Genomic DNA, 17,511 nt, shown 5'->3' on the forward strand with positions numbered 1-17,511 from the left:
ATGATAGAAGTGTATAAAATTATGCATGGCATTGAGAAAGTGGATAGAGAAAAGTTCTTCTCCCTCTCTCATAATACTAGAACTCATGGACATTCAAAGAAGCTGAATGTTGGAAGATTCAGGACAGACAAAAGGAAGTACTTCTTTACTCAGCGCAGAGTTAAACTATGGAATTTGCTCCCACAAGATGCAGTAATGGCCACCAGCTTGGATGGCTTTAAAAGAAGATTAGACAAATTCATGGAGGACAGGGCTCTCAATGGCTACTAGCCATGATGGCTGTGCTGTGCCACCCTAGTCAGAGGCAGCATGCTTCTGAAAACCAGTTGCCGGAAGCCTCAGGAGGGGAGAGTGTTCTTGCACTCGGGTCCTGCTTGCGGGCTTCCCCCAGGCACCTGGTTGGCCACTGTGAGAACAGGATGCTGGACTAGATGGGCCACTGGCCTGATCCAGCAGGCTCTTCTTATGTTCTTATGTTCTTATTAACCCCCTGCTCAATGCAGGAATCCAAATCAAAGCATTCCTGACAGATGGCTGTCCAGCTGCCTCTTGAAGGCCTCCAATGTCGGAGAGCTCACTACCTCTCTAGGTAATTGATTCCATTCCTGTCAAGACATAAATGGAACCTACAGCCTGCACTTTCCAGAAACAATTAAAGACATTTTTGTTCCAACAAGCTTTCCAAGCTGGATGGTCTTGTCTCTGCCACACGTGCCAATTTTTTTTTGTTTTTATTGTACATTGCCTTGAGACGATTGTAAAAGGTGATAGATAGATAAGATAGACAGACAGATAATAAGGTGGCTTCACAAAGCTTCTCGTTCCTTTCCCAGACATATCAAGAACTGACACCTGAGATACTTTGCCTGCTGTGTGGAAGATGAGGCAGCTCCAGCTCCAAAAATGCAGCCCCACTTCCATGCCATGAAAGGCATATTCTTCCCACTGAGGCAGGAGGATGGCCATGGAGGCTGCGGCTCCTAAGCAGATGCTACCCCGTGACATCCAGTGCATATATCCCGACACGTGTTCTGCACTACCACTATGGGAGGGCTTTCTGCCCCAAACGGCCATGGTTAACTCACCCAGACTGCGTGAAACTGGCAGAGCGTGTGTGTGTGCACATGTGCGACCGTAGCAGCACGCTACGCCAGCAGCACACAATGTTTGGGAGAGCTAGGCTTCAAAATTCATACTACTGTAGACATTGTCTCTAAAATCTCTTGCTCCTCTCCAGCCTGCAAGAGACGGAGAAGCCCATTTGCCTTTTTAATGTATCTGTGCCCTTGGTCTGCTTACTTGCCAATTTCATCCCCTCCCTCCTGCTAGTACTCAAATGCCAGCTGCAAGCACATTTGCTCACAACCTGCACATAGGACTGTGGTCCTCTTTTACCAGCTCTTCGTTAGCAAACGATTACTATAGCCAGGAGAATCAGAAACAAGGAAAACTGAATAGAGGCGAGGCATTTTTGCAAAGTGCGGGTGGAGGAGCCGAGCAGGTCCTGCACTCCCCCATATGAAAACAAGCATTCTGGGGAGGGGGCCTATCAGAGCAGCTTATTGGACACCTCATTCATACTACAGTTCTATGTTATACAGACAAGGAAGAACGGGGGTGGGGGTGAGCCAGGCAGGGGTATGAGCAGTGGCCACAGCAACAGTGTTTGAAGAATTGCTCCAGCGCCCTAAGTGGAAGCTGTTCTCATCTGGATGCGCCCTCAGTGCTTCCTCTCTCCCATTAAGCGGCTGGCAACTGGGCAACTGCAGCTCCGTGACTCACCCCATCTTTCTTATCTCTCTCCAGCGCGCCGTGCAGGAATTCCATTGACACGTCTTCATTCTCATCCAGCCACTGCATCACAAACTGCTCAAACCACCTGCATTGGGGAGGGCAGCAGATGTTGTTTGCGTTTGGAACCCCCTTCCCCACTGTAGAGCATGCAAAGCCACTGGCCACTCTGGGGCTGAGCACAGCCAAGCTGCCCTCCCAACATCTGGAGGAGACGCAGCGATGGAAGAGCTCTCAGTCTGTGTCCCAGACTCCAGATCAGCCCAGGAGAACCTGTTGCTGCACAAGCATCGCCAAGTTGGTGACGTACTGCCGCCTTCAAGCAAGAAATTGCTTCTGCTGGCTTCCCGAGGCAGGGGCCGCTTCCCTGCCCTTCGCTCAGCATTCTCAGCAGCTAAACCCTGACACTTTGTCCTTTGCCTTAACAGAGTCAAAAAAATATTCTTCCCTCGTCCAAGCTCTCCTCCTTAACCCTCTTAATAGCCATCTGATCATTGGGCCTCTGGCTTTCTCAGCGGCCTCCTTGCGTGGCTGCCTGGAACGTGGCTGCCTGCCGTATTTGCATTACTTCTCCCTACAGCCAGGCGTTCCCTTTGTTCAGTCCTCTCTATCAGCTTCCCAGGGTACGTGCTTGATGCTGCTGTTCTAATTATTATTCTAATTATTCTAATTATTATCAGCCCTGACACCTCTGCATGAGCTTGCAGCTCTATGCCTCTATAGCTCCTCATCCCTCTTTTGAGTAACACTATGCCAGCGTAGCTGGACAAGAATCCAGAAGACCAGGGTTCAAATCACTATCTAGCCATGAAGCAAACTGGGTCACTCAGTCTCCTAGCCTAATCTACCTCACAGGGTTGTTGTGAAAGTGTGAGGAGAACCTCGCACGCCACCAAAGGGTAATCGCAAATAAAACCCTCTGCCTCTCCGGCCTGCTGTCGCCTGGGCTGCTTGCCGGTTACTCCCTTCCTGGAGCTCCACCCAGAATGACGCTGGGGCCGGGCCGTGAGCGCCAAAAAGCAGCTCCTAGCGCACAGGGTGTGGGCAATCCCAGGGGGAGAGTCCGTGGGCCAGGCCACACACAAAGAGGCAGCCCATCTTTTCTCCCTTGCCCTCTTCTGGCTCGTGGGAGGACTTGATCTGCTTCACAGGCCCCGCAAGCTCCATTTTTAAGCAGGGCTCTTTCTTTTAGTCTTTCCCTCTTAGCTCTCTTTCCATATTTTACAAGCAGCCGTAGCAAACCACCATCTAGTTCAGCCTTTCCCAACCAGTGTGCCTCCAGATGTTGTTGGACCACAACTCCCATCAGCCTCAGCCAGCATTGCCAATGGTCAGGAAGATGGGAGTTGTGGTCCAACAACATCTGGAGGCACACTGGTTGGGAAAGGCTAATAAAGAAACTGAGATTTACAGATGTGGAAATAGTCCCATTCGCTTGCCTTCCTCCTCCTTTTCATGCCCTCCTGTCTTTGCAACACTGTAAACTGTAGGAAGAGAAATTATTATTTTTTAAGCTTTATTGTACAGCTCCTTTCATGTTTTTGAGCGAATAAAAAAGATTCCTGCTCTTGGTGAAACACTACCAATGGTCTGGATCTGGTCCCCCCTCAGGCTGTTGACATCCTGAAAGTCCTCCTAAGTATTCCTTCCTGGTATTTTTGAAGAATTGATTGGGTTTTCTTTTCCACTGTGATAGCACATCATCCCTGGAGGCCCAGAATGGATGTAAGAGATGGGGGTATTGGCAAAGTGACAAATCGGCAGACCGCACAAGTTATTATGGCAAGGCAGACAAAATACCAGGTTTTTATTGGGGGGGGGATTGGTCTCCGTTTATATCCTAACAAGAGGTGATGCAGCGAAAGGCCTCTCTCTTCTGTGGCAGATGATCTTTTGGAGAAAGAATGACAGTTGGTATTATTCTATCTAAGCATGACCAACAGAGTGACTTGCCTGCTGATAAGTTAGCAGAAGAAAATAAGCAGAGCCTGCAGGATCAGGCCAGTGGCATATCTAGTCCAGCATCCTGTTCTCACAGTGGCCAACCAGGTGTCCCAGTGGGAAGCAGCCCACAAACAGGACCTGTGTGCGACAGCAGCGCTCTCCCCTCCTGCCTTGACCTAAGCAGTGGATTATTGCACCTTTCAATCTGGGTGCTCATCATCTCGACAGGTTCTCTTCTCAGTGTGTGTATCTTTTCATGGCATGCAACTCTACTCTGACAAGCAGCACAGGAAGAGGCAGGAGCAGGAGTCCCCTGCCCCAGGCCCAAGATCATCCCTGAAGCACATACTTCAAACTCCATTAACTTGTACAGAGTGCAGTCAGGGAAGGGGGCACACCCTTTGTGAGCTACAGAAGCCCCAAATCCCCTGTGCCTCATCCTCCACCTTCCTTGCCCTGTGCTGCTGCTGCCTGCTCCCATTCCCAGTTCAGGTATTTCTTTTCATAATCAGTTCTTTGCCAACTGCCACTGTCTGAACCTCACACAGCAACGTGAGGAGAAGCACATGAAGTCCCGGAAGCAAAGCAGGCCACTGAAGCTGCCGGGCTCCATTCCTCTCTCAGAGCAGCATCTGAAGCTTCTTGGGTACAGAAAACCTGCCTGGCGTTCGCTTTGTGAGGCCATTGTCTGCGTGCCTTGCAGCCAAAGCCAGCCTGTCTGGAAATGGGACTGAAACACAAAGTGCTTACAAACAAGGGAAGGAGAGTCAATAAAGCAGCACATTGTGCAATCTTCACAGTCGATTATGGCCCTTTCCAAACCAGCAGCTGAGTTTATACAAATGGTGCTAATTATGGGGTGCTTAAATTTGCACAGAACGTGAGAGACACTACTGAGGGAGCGACAGCAAGCCCAGAGCATGCTGGGAAGCCTGAAATAACCCTTCACACTTCAGAATAGAAAGGCACTGGCTGCCTCACGCTGGAAATTATAATTGATGCTGTGTTAAAATGCCAGCATTGGCCTGTCTGCACCACAGTCAACAAGTTCCCAGCAAGTTGCAAGCTCCATCAGTCAAAGTTAAAAATGTCTGCAGTGGGAGGAGAAGTGTTGTTTGAATGCAGACATTGTAGAGTTTTATTGTTAAGAAATTTCACAAGACTACAAGAAATGTGTTTGCACACGGCTGTGGTCAAGGAATGAAGGCTGCCCCTGCTGGGGCTATGGGATGGCCACTCCCTAACAATTCTGAGGCACAAGAAGCGTTTCCTATCAGGTCCTCTGCGTACATCTTAGACATGCTGATGGCAGGAATACCACCTCCGGGTCTGGAGCTGTGGAATCAGGTGCCACTAGCTCTGATCTCCTGCCCCCACAAAATGGTTCTCTACTCAGAAGGGCAGCCTTGTCTAACTGCGCCCACTCTTTCAGTTTTATTTAGCAAGGACATTCAGACAACGAGTGAGTTGCTCTTCATGCCCTACTACCTAGCCTCTTCCACCCGAAAGGCGATGCACATGGAGACAGGCCACCAGGCTGCAGCTTGAGGACAAGAATCGGCAGCTGAGTCTGCCCTAGGAGCTCTGTTTTGTCATCAGAGCAAAGATGCTTAAGTAGTTTCTAGCAGGCAGCTGAGATGGGATCAGTCGCCACAAACAGCAGCATTGGCATGGAGCAGGAGCACCATTCTGAATTGCACAAGCAGGGGGCTGGAGACCCCCACGACAGAGGCAGCTGGGAGAGCCTAGGGAGGGCACACAGAGGACCCCTAAGCTGGTCAGAGGGTCAGAAGGAAGGTGGAGGAATCGCTGGCAGTCTCAGGTTTCTACCTTCGAAAAAGGTGTAAGTCTCTCAAGAGGAAATTCCTCAACCACTGTGATGGGTAGGCCTACCGCTGCCACTGCCAGTAACCAGCAGGCTGAGTACTTCATGCAGCCTGCTAAGGCCGTCAAGAGAAAGGCTAGAGTTTTGGAAGCACACAACATATCCTGCAGTGCAGAGCAAAGAGAAGCGTGTTTGGATGAACAACGGGGGTGGGGCCTGCAGCCGCAAGTGCCACCCTGCGCTCCTGCTGGGAGGAAGGGTTGGATATAAATATAATAATTATAACAATAAAAAATGAAGGAGGAGGCTCTGCTGTCCCAGTGGCAACATGTGCTCTGCCTGTTTGAATGTGGAGGCCAAAAGGAAAGGAAACAAACCAGGTGCTATCACCCAGCGCCCTCCATCTTGCCTTAGAGCCAGCTGAGTCTACCAGTAGTAGGCAAAGACTCTATCACATCTGTGAGATGCATTTATTTTTCCATCTCCTGTTCACACAGCCTGGTTTCTGACCGTGATGAGGCTCTGATTTGTCTTACGTTGTTTGTGGACATTTGGAGAGAATCATAGAATTGTAGAGTTGGAAGGGGCCTACAAGGCCATCGAGTCCAACCCCCTGCACAATGCAGGAATCCAAATCAAAGCATTCCCAACAGATGGCTGTCCAGCTGCCTCTTGAAGGCCTCCAGTGTCGGAGAGCCCAAAGCAGAAGCAAAAGCAGAGGAATGTTAGCATCTTCCATATCTGATGAAAATGCAAATTATTAGTAAAGCAAATGACTCAGCATCCTAATGTGCATCAAATCCAATACTCTGTCATGGCGGCCAGCTGCCAAGTGGTTGAAACAGGCAAGAGGTGTCAGCCACAGCCCCTGGGCTGAAGGTATTAGCCTTGCCCAACAGCAGAGGATGCTGGGAGATGGTACAGAAGCGCCATAGCAACAGGGCCCAGACAGAAGCCAAGTTCGCATCAGCAGTGAATGCGGCCCCTGCTTAGTAACGCTTAACGTTTAGGTGTGCTTTCTATTTGCAGATGGCAGGCTGACTAATAGCCCAATTCACCACAGCCAAGACCGAGCAGTTGACTTGAGCCAATTTAGAGCCAAGTTCTTTTCCTTCTAACAGTTAGGTGGGTGCAACACGATCCTGATTTCATAGGTGTGGCGTGGGTGGGCAGCATATGCAAGATGAGGTGTACTGAGTAAAACCACTCAGTAACGTGGATTCATTATTCTCTCAAATGCAACTGAATCATCCTTGGCACTCGGCTTGGGATCAGGGCTGAGTGTGGTAGAAGCAGGCAGGCACTGGGTACTTTTCTGTGGGCTAGTAGCAGGAAGCAGGGAAGTGGACTGGAAGGGGGGCGCAATTAGCCCTTAATCATTAACAGGATAGAGGAAGTGCAATCTTTTCCACGTGATCTGAACTCTCTCCATTTCACAGCACCGAGAGAGCTGAGTCCCCCGTCCTCTTATGTCACGCCTCTGCACTCTGCCTCTCATTCACACGCTGTCTTTCAGGTCCAGGACCAAGGGGTGACTTCGGATCCACTTGAGGACCACAGCATAAAGCAGTAGTCCGCTGGGAGACAGAAAGATAGCTTCAATACAACCAGAAAAGTGTCAGCTAGCTAAGGAGGCCATGCCGGAGAAATGGCACTACTGCCCTCACTTGCCACTGTTAAACAGACCGCGTGTGGGGAACCCCCTTTGGCCCTCCAGAGATGCTGAACTACAACTCCCATCCTCCTCCCTGGCCATTGGCTGTGCTTGCTAGGGCTGATGGGAGTTGTAGTTCAGCAACATCTCTGGAGGGCCAAAGGGGGTTCCCCACTCCTGAATGAGAGTGTTGAGCAACGGGTGTAAGGGGCAGGAAAATGTTAAGTATTTTAGGAAAAGGTGGTTGCTTCATCTTCTTCCTGACATGTTCCCAAGGATGCCCCACACAGCCCCTCCTGTCTGCATCCCACCTCTGCCATCATCCTGTCTGTGTGTGGTTATTTCCAACGCAGTTTCCATCCTACATGAGGCAGAGTCGCTTCCTCCTGGCCATAACGTAAGAGCCCACCCACCCGACCTCTCTGAGGAAAAGCCAAGGGCACGGCGGGGAGGGGGGCACATTTCATAAGGGGAGGGGGGAGAAACGAGGACTACCTGCTTTCAAAAGATGTCTTAGACAGAGAGAGGTAACCCTACCCACCCATCCCATCCATGAAGGCAGGCTGAGAACGGTTCAAACCAAATACAGTTAACAACAATGCACATCACACCTCCTAACTCTTATTTTGCTCATTTTCATTTCCGTTTCAGGACGAGGTGACGAAGCTGGAGGTCAGAAGCCTTGCTCAAGGCCAGCCCGTGCACTGGAGACTAAAAAGGTATGTTGGACCTGGATCAACTCTAAGTCCAGGTCCTGCACTAATCCACCAGGCTGAAACTTCCCAACTAAATTCAGATTTAGAATAAGCTACCCAGAGAGCTTGCTGTGTTTAATTTCTAGAGATATCCCAGAAAATACTGGCAGGCACCCATCAGACTGACTGAACTTCTTCCTGGTCTTGGGATTTCTCGCCCCTTTCTGGTCCCTTGGATTTACGTGGCCTGAGCATGCCGGCCTTTCGTTTCTCTGGAACACAAGGTATCTGGGAGCAGCTCTCCTCTGGCAAAACAGGTGGGCCTGTTTGCAGGGAAGGGCAACAGAATCCCAGTGGAGAACACCTGCTTTGCATGCTCAAGCTCCCAGGTTCAATCCGCTGCGTCGTCTCCAGGTAAGGTGGGGATGGACTCCTGCCTGAAATGCTGGAGAGCTGCTGCCAGCCAGTGCAGACAATATTGACCTTGATGGGCATGAACTCTCAGCCCTCAGGAAAGCAGTCAAGGAAGGGCCACACCTATCCGGGACAGAGTGCTCTGGCTGGAACTAGCCAGCCCTGAGCCCTTTGGCATCAGTTGGCCAGGCTCTGGAACAGGGGACTCTTTGCTCCACTTCCTTGAGCCTTCTGGTTGGCTTGTGTTGATGAGATGGAGGTGAACAAATGCCAAGATAAGCGTGGCTCTCATTTGACATCTGGAACAGTAACTGGCATGGACAGGCCTTTCCGGGAGGTAGCCAAATGCCCCAGGAACTCCGTGTTTTAACCTGACGGGGCAGCGTTCTGTTCCATCTAGGAGCAGGACGAGGCCAGGAAAGGGAGCCGCAAGTCACGCGGCAGCAGAGTAAACTCCTGAGAAATTAAGGCGGCCATCAGCTGTTTTCAAAAAGGGGGCGCAAAGGGGGGCAGAGGGTGGTCAAGAGACTTACGCGGGGTACTCTGGCACTTTCTCCTTGAAGACTGGCAGATTACAGACATACTCGTTGTACAGCCACTTCACTTTGAAGTGCAAGTTCATGTAGTCAGCACTCCTGCACAGCCGGTGCTTCTCGTGTTCTGTGAGGGCACAGAGAGAGAGAGAGAGAGAGAGATGTCAGGTGAGCAATTCAATGAGCCCTTTCATCAGCAGCATCTCACAACCTGGAGCCTCAGCACATCCACAGGGCAGCATCTCCTGCCACATGATGCGTACCCAAAACCCACGAAATCTTAGCAACTCAGGATCCTGGTAATGATTACAGGACATTGTCGTTCACCAGGTTGGAGCCTGGAGCTGATTTTCCATATAGCACTTCAAAAACAGAAGGGAGGAGCTTCTGGTTGCCATGGCAACGAGGAGGAGGATTTCTTAAGGCTGGTCCTCCTCCTGACATGTTCCACATTTCCTAGAAGAGGAAGCACAAAGCAAATCCCTAGAAACAAAACCTGAATTCCCCCCCCCCATGTCAGAATGTCTTCAGCTCCTCTTCCTCATCCACGCCTGGGCAGCTCTTGGAGTAGCAGAAGGAAAGTGGGGCTGGGGGGGGCATCCGACATTTCCATGGTGAGCTTCCAAATCCAGCGCATTCAACTCTCTGAGCAGCACTAGAAGGAGCATTTGCCCAACCCTGTTGGGTTTCACCACTCCACAGAGGTTGCCAGGCCTGCTCTGAAGGGACATAAAGCGGCCACCTTGCTTAAGCTCAGGGGGCCTGGCTCTGACCTTTGCCTGGATGGGAGACTGCCTGCGAATGACATGGATGCGGCCTTGAGTCCCATTCAGGGAAGAAAGGTGGGGTGCAATCGCAGCACATAAACAAAGGCTGTGGTGCCCGCCCTTCCCTGTGCAGAAAGAGTCCCTCGCCACAAGGCCATTTGGGCTCACGCCTCCATCATGCCCCAAATCAGTCATCTCCAGCCTTCTCAGACTTCAGTCCCTCGCCACAACACGAGGCTCACTTGCTTACCATGTCTCCAGATTACTCCTCTTCTCCCTAACACTCTCCTCTCTCTCTGCCCACCCCTCCTCTCAGAGACAGTTGGGTGCTCTCCGAGTTGGGTGGCACATTTTACCAAGGAGTGGCCCACACTTCACTCATGAGGTCTAGGGCTTAGAGGACTTGTCTTTTCTCCTTGCTAAAGGCCTGTTACTCCTCACTGGCCCCTTGACTCCCATCCACCATAAGACAAAAACAGCGCCCCAGAGCACAAGGGGCAGCTGCATCTTTCCAGCCGACTGCCTAAGCTGTGGCCTGGTATCCCACCCATCTCCCACCGAAGCTCAGGACAGAGCACAAGGGGCTTCCAGCCTGCCTCCCATTCAAGTGCTGGCCAAGCCCAGAAAGCCCCCCCACCAGCAGCCTTTAGACTGTTCTGGAACCACCAGGTCTCCTCAGGTGGATCCCATTTCTTTCAAGCCACCTGGGTAACTGCATATTTTAACTGTGCAACTGGAGCCATTTCATGCCAATGGCAGCCCCTCCCTCGAGCTGAACTACTCACAAGCTGGGAGTTCTCTTAGCAAGAGCAGTTCCACAGCTGATGATAGCCCCAGGCCAGGGCACTCCTTGCTTTCTCTTCAGCAGGAATTAAAGTGGCCAGGTACAGCTTAAGTGCCCTGAACCTCCCAATGGCAGATTGTTTTGCCGGCCATTCACAAAGAGGCTATTTTGAAATCCCGAAAGCTCACAGGTGAAAGGGATTTTACTGAACGCAAATGAAGATGGCTTTTGTGTCCCCACTTCAGAGAGCTGGGACTTTCTTTACCCTCAAGGAGGACAGTAATTCAGGCTTATTGGGATTGGGGGAGGGGGGGAGAGAGAGAGAGAGAGAGAGAGAGAGAGAGAGAGAGAGAGAGAAAAGGGGGCATCTCGTTCTCAACAGTAACAAAAGTGGAGGCTATCTGGACAGCCATTTGAGGCTGAAGACAACAGAGTAACTCCCATTAGACACTTAACAAAAGGAAGCTGTCTTCTTGAAAGCAAGAGGCCTTCTGTTACTGTAGAATTTTTATGGCCAATATGAACTATTGCCTTAAGATCCCATGCAAGTAAAGAAATGCTCAAGATTCTACAACAAAGGCTCTTGCCATATATGGAGCGAGAAATGCCAGACGTCCAAGGTGGATTTAGAAAGGGAAGAGGCACCAGAGATCCTATCTCAAACATACATTGGATAATGGACCGGACCAAGGAATTTCAGAAGGAAATCACCCTATGCTTTATAGATTACAATGCTTTAAAAGAAATGGGGGTGCCACAGCATCTGATTGTCCTGATGCGCAACCTATACTCTGGACAAGAGGCTACTGTAAGGACAGAATATGGAGAAACCGATTGGTTCCCCATCGGAAAGGGTGTGAGACAGGGGTGTATTTTATCACCTTATTTGTTTAATGTATATGCAGAACATATCATACGGAAAGCAGGATTGGACCAAGATGAAGGTGGTGTGAAAACTGGAGGGAGAAATATCAATAATTTAAGCTATGCAGAAGATACCACACTACTAGCAGAAACCAGGAATGATTTGAAACGAATGCTGATGAAAGTTAAAGAGGAAAGCACAAAAGCAGGAGTACAGCTGAACGTCAAAAAGACTAAAGTAATGACAAAAGAAGATTTATATAACTTTAAAGTTGACAACGAGGACATTGTCCTTGTCAGGGATTATCAATACTTTGGCACAGTCATTAACCAAAATGGAGACAATAGTCAAGAAATCAGAAGAAGGCTAGGACTGGGGAGGGCAGCTAGGAGAGAACTAGAAAAGGTCCTCAAATGCAAAGATGTATCACTGAACACTAAAGTCAGGATCATTCAGACCATGGTATTCCCGATCTCTATGTATGGATGTGAAAGTTGGACAGTGAAATAGGCGGATAAGAGAAAAATCAACTCATTTGAAATGTAGTGTTGGAGGAGAGCTTTGTGCATACCATGGACTGTGAAAAAGACAAATAATTGGGTGTCAGAACAAATTAAACCAGAACTGTCCCTAGAAGCTAAAATGATGAAATTGAGGTTATCATACTTTCGACACATCATGAGAACACATGATTCACTAGAAAAGACAATAATGCTGGGAAAAACAGAAGGGAGTAGAAAAAGAGGAAGGCCAAACAAGAGATGGATGGATTCCATAAAGGAAGCCACAGACCTGAACTTACAAGATCTGAACAGGGTGGTTCGCGACAGATGCTATTGGAGGTCGCTGATTCATAGGGTCGCCATAAGTCGAAATCGACTTGAAGGCACATCACAACAACATAGAAAAAAAGAAGAGACTACAGCCAGAATGAGTTTCTGCTACAGGTGACACCATGGACAACAGGCAGGGCTATCATCTCAGAGTAAACGGGGGCAAGTCCAGTCAGGCTCCTCAATGGTGGCATCTGCACTGGGCAGTGCATGCAGTTGAAGCAGCTGTGGATCATTAAGCCCTTGCCTCTTCTGAGGGGAACTAGAACCTGTTGACAGCCCAGATGCCAAGGGCAGAATATGCTAACTTCCTATAAGGGAAAGAGCAGTCAAGAATCCTGACGCTTTCATCCCTCCCAAGATCTTAAGTCAGTTACAGTCCACAATTTTCCACCAAAAGATCAGCGTCTTACACTTAACCACAAGGGCCTAAGATCTGTAACTTCCTTCTATGAAAGTGAGACTTTAAAGCAACACCTGGAGGGATTTAAGGGTTCCCTTGCAAAGGAAGGAACTCCTCTGTCCAAAGAAATCTGTACAGGAAGTTCTGCCACCTCCTGCCTGCCTCTCCTGCAGCTGTGAAGTTTCTGAGCATGCCCAGCTGCTGTTCTGGTAAAGGAGCACAAGACACAAAAGGGAGTATCTCCTCCTCCTCTTGCTGCGACAGCCCTGAAAGCATCACAGTGGGACTGAATGACACCCTGGGTGCCATTCAGCCTGACCCAGTTATTCACCAGGAAAGGAGCGCAGGAGTGAAATTCTCAATCAGTTCATTGGAAATATGAGCAGCTCTAGATGCAAAAGATGCCTGAATTCACATCAGAAAGGTGCAAGGTTGAGGATACGGAGAGCAACTTCTAAGGGTCGACACAGTTGCAATCACCAAGATTTTCACACTAGATCCTGCACTGGTGAAAGGCTGCTATGACAGGCAGGCACATTCTTCTTCTCAGGGATTTCTGAGGACACCAAAACTTCATGCCTTGACAAGGCCAAGCACTACAGCTCTCGCTCTGAGGCTCTCTGGAAGGAGGCCACATCAGGAAAAGAGCCTATCTAGTCGCTGGGAACAAGCTGAGTGACAGCAGAGAAGTGGGAAGTCGGGATTTTCCATGTTGTGAGACAGCGCGGACACAAGTGGGTTTTCTGCAACTATTTGCTTGCTGTTAAAAGTCTCCTGAGGTGCTCAAGCAGGCTTAATTTGCTGGGTCAATGAAACATCACCCTGGGATTTGCCATCTACATCTACACAGCCAAGGAGAGGGAAGGGAGGAGACCTGTTATTAGCAAAACTAGAGAAAAGGAAGGGAGAAAGACAAGAGACTCTTACCGCCATAACAGAGGGCCATGCGCATGCGCAATATGGGCGAGGCTTGTGACAGAGGAGAGACAAAAGTGAACCACAGACCTTCACCCCTGTCTCCACCACTGAGGAGCGGCCATCCACAGATCCCTCCCTCTTCTTTAGCTCCTGATTCATTTCAGCTGTGCTGGGCAAGGTGGCCCCAGGCCACAGCAAAGGGAAACCTATATAAGAGGACTGTGGGTTGCTGCCTCCATCCCCCAGGAATTGCGACCCTGTTGAACAATACCTCACATCTTCTGAAAACCAGGAAACCATAGGAATTAGGGCTGGGGAAAATCCCCCCAATTCTCCTCCATGCTATTTCTAGGCGGTAAAATCGGGGGGGGGGAAGGGTCACCTTCCCCAATATTTGTCAGGGTAGGAGTGAAATTCTCTATCAGTTCAGTTCAGGGGGAACTCAGAAAACTGTGAGAATTAGAAAAGTTGTTTTCCAAGAATAACTGGATCAGGCCAGTAGTCCACCTAGTCCAGGGTCCTGTTCTTATGCTGGCCAACGAGATGCGTCTGGGAAGCCCACAAGCAGGACCTGAGGACTACAGCAGTTTTCAGCAGCTTGTATTCAGAGGCAAGCTGTTTCAGATTAGGGAGGCCGAGCGTAGCCATCGTGGCTAGTAGCCACTGATAGCCTTATTATCCTCCATGACTCTGTCTAACCCTCTTTTAAAGTTGTCCACCTTGGTGGCTACCACTGCCTCCTCTTGGAGCAAATTCCATTGGGCACTGCATGAAGAAGGACTTCAGCTTAATTCAACTTATTCAACCTAATGTTGAATAAACCCACATTATTAGTTCATGCTGGAGGGTGAAAGAAGCCATGTGCTATGAGAGAAGGACTGCAAAGAGGAGGGACCTGGCCTGTTAAAATAATATTAAACAATATTAAAATATGAAATTCATGGACAGCTAATCTGGCCATTTTGCCAAATATTCTCCAGGGGGGAAGGACTCCAGCAATTCAAGAGGAAACTGGAAGAGAAAGGTTTAAAAAATGTATCAGGAAATTATTTTTTGAGAAATTTCGTGTCAGCCCTAATAGGAAGGAGCTACTGCAGTTGACAGCTGTGCTGCCCCCTGCTGGCAACAGGAGAAGAACAGGAAGCATTCAGAGTCAACAATTTAATTTGTTTTAAATTGTTTTTACTGAATCCCAGGACATGTAAATTTTTTTTTTTAAAAGCCTGTTTTTACTGTTTTCTTTTATGCTGCTGTGACCTACCCTGGGACCTTCTGACGAAGGGTGGGTCAAAAATCTAATCATCATCATCATCCCTGCGAGTGGCTGACTTGCAAGGATCAGAGCACAGAGCTCAACAGCTGCATTGCTCTAGCTACATTCAGCTGCACGCAAGTAATGTCAAACTTAAATCCCTCCAAGTTTTTAAATGGGCCCATTTGTTTACCATGACCTTAGGGGGCCAGTGATTACCTCCACACAGTACTGCGGTTGTCAGAATTTCCTGGGTCATTGCTAATATATCATTCATGCTGGCTTTTAATATTGGTTGAAGGAAATTGATGTTCAGTGTTTTAAATGGTTTTAATATTATATTTTATTATGCATGGATAGTCATATAATTGTAAAATACACTGAAAAGTGTTTTTGCTTGAAAGCAGCCTGCATGTTTGTTAAAGTAAAGTAAAAACAAAACACAAATCAAACAATTCCACGGCAGAAACAAAACAAAGGGTAGAGCACCACCTGCCACTGTTCTGAGCAAGAATTTCTATCTAAGTGAGAAGCTCCAGCATAACCATGTTCTTGCCACGACCTCCCTGGGACAGGGGCAGGCCTATGCACAAGAAGCAAGGCTTGAGGAGATGAACCTTAGGCAGATCTAAAGTTACCAGCCAGCTTCCAGAATTCCAAATTATAAGGTTTTTCTTGCTTGTTTTAATAAAAATGAGATAGCTGAGGATAAGCCAAGGAATCCACAGAATCACCACTGAGTGTTTCTGGAGGCAACTTCCTGCCTCAACAGTCAACAGTGAATAGGGACCTCTTGGTTTCCACAAGGCCTGCTTTCCCGTATGGCTGGGCCAGCTGGTTCTCACCTGAGGAAGACCTCAGCCCAGCCTCTTCCAACAGCACCTGGCTGGAGAGGCCAGCCTCAGAGACAAGCTGCAAAAACTTCCTCTCCATTCCATTTCTATTAACATTAAATCGCATGAAGTATTAGTTCTCCTCTGTTCAGCACTGGTTAGGCCTCATCTTGAGTACTGCATCCAGTTCTGGTCTCTGCACTTCAAGAAGGATGCAGACAAACTAGAACGGGTTCAGAGGAGGGCCACAAGGACGATCAGGGGGTTGGAAACAAAGCCCTACGAGGAAAGACTGAAAGAACTGGGCATATTTAGCCTGGAGAAGAGAAGACTGAGGGGAGATAGGATAGCACTCTCCAAGTACATGAAAGGTTGTCACATAGAGGAGGGCTGGGATCTCTTCTCAATCGTCCCAGAGTGCAGGACACGTAATAATGGGCTCAAGTTGCAAGAAGTCAGATTTCGGCTGAAGATCAGGAAAAACTTCCTAACTGTTACAGCCATACGACAATGTAACCAATTACCTAGAGAGGTAGTGGGCTCTCTGACACTGGAGGCATTCAAGAGGCAGCTGGACAGCCGCCTGTTGGGAATGCTCTGATTTGGATTCCTGCATTGAGCAGGGGGTTGACTTGATGGCCTTATAGGTCCCTTCCAACTCTACTATTCTATGATTCTATGACGACACCTGGGGCAGGATGAGGGGGGAGGGAGAGGAAGGATAGATGTTGATATTTCCATTGTGGAGGGAAAAGGTCTTTAGTGACTCACGTCTAGAAGGGATACCAAAGGGAGGGCTCTTACCACGTGAAGTCTGGAGGGAGCTCATTTTATCCAGAACTTAAAAGATGAACAAAGTAACGAGACAAAAAGCACAGACCACATAAATGGTTAGGAGCACAGAAGGATGATCTTATCCCACCAAAAAACAGACTCTCATCACGTGCAGGAGACACAAGAGTCACAACTCAAGCCACACGGCATTTCTCAGGGAGAGCTCTGGATCGCAGCGTCTAAGGAAGGGCAAATTCCCAGGAAGGGTGGTCTTTTCAAGGTATCAGGCCCCAATTTGATGGTAATAACCTGAAGTGTGTAGCCACGACAAAGGTCTAATTTTCAAACCCAGAGTATCTAGACTGTGAAAAGGGGGCAAAGACGACATCCATTTTAAAAGTTGAAAAATAAGATCAGCAGAAGGACAGTTAATGATGGCTCAGTGCAGTTTACCCTCTGGCCTCCTTTCCTCTCCTCTTCCCCTCAAAAGTTTAGCATAACCAGGAGCTGGAGGTTTTGGAGAATCACTCAAATGGACACGCGTGGACAAAGGATATTGGGGTGACAGGCGGAGAGGGACACACAGCACTAGGATTTGTGCCATGTACTCACATAGACATAGACATTCTTGCTGCTGATTTTATCAGTCTCATCAAGTAAAGTATTCTTAGATGTCTGAATGTTTCTAATATTCTAATCATTTAGGGTAACAACCAAAGCATGACTGCCACCCCTACCCCAAGACTAGAGGTCCCTGTAGAGTTTGCGTGGGGAGCTTCCTGTAGATCTCCACTCCCCCTGTTTTGGCCAGCTGTGCAAGCCTCCTTCAGATATTTGAGCTCAGGACCTGCTGGTTCCCTTTCCAGTAGAAGTTGGCTATGTAGAATGTGGCAGACTAAGGAACAGCCAAACAGCCAGGGCCGTAGCTCAGTGGCAGAACATCTGCCTGGCATGCAGAAGGTCTCAGGCTCAACCTCCAACGGCATCTCCAGGTAGGACTGGGAGAGACTCCCGCCTGAAACCCTGCAGAGCTGCTGCCGGTCGGTGTAGAGAATACTGAGTTAGATGGACGAAGGGCCTGGCTCAGTGGGAGGCGCCTGCCTCCCCAGATGGCTGCTCAGAGTGCCAACCAACTGGCCTTTCTCACCTCCAGTGGCGAGGATTCAGAGACCAAGAGTGTAAAGAGGCCACCTTCAGACAAGGGGGGGGGCAGGGAGAGTACGGCC

The 17,511-nt window shown here is 49.0% G+C and overlaps 1 protein-coding gene across 2 annotated transcripts in view; it reads right to left on the reverse strand.

Annotated features, from left to right (window-relative positions):
* UNC13B (unc-13 homolog B) overlaps window positions 1–17,511 on the reverse strand; it is a 285,289-nt gene that overhangs the window by 27,155 nt on the left and 240,623 nt on the right. For both annotated transcript variants that reach the window (XM_061612817.1, XM_061612815.1), the window contains exons 26-27: window positions 8,857–8,983; window positions 1,783–1,879 (exon numbers count right to left, since the gene is read on the reverse strand). In XM_061612817.1, the coding sequence (XP_061468801.1) occupies window positions 1,783–1,879; window positions 8,857–8,983 (224 nt within the window). The remainder of the gene's footprint in view (window positions 1–1,782; window positions 1,880–8,856; window positions 8,984–17,511) is intronic.

Source organism: Rhineura floridana, chromosome 1, assembly GCF_030035675.1.
Source record: "Rhineura floridana isolate rRhiFlo1 chromosome 1, rRhiFlo1.hap2, whole genome shotgun sequence".
NCBI lineage: Eukaryota > Metazoa > Chordata > Lepidosauria > Squamata > Rhineuridae > Rhineura > Rhineura floridana.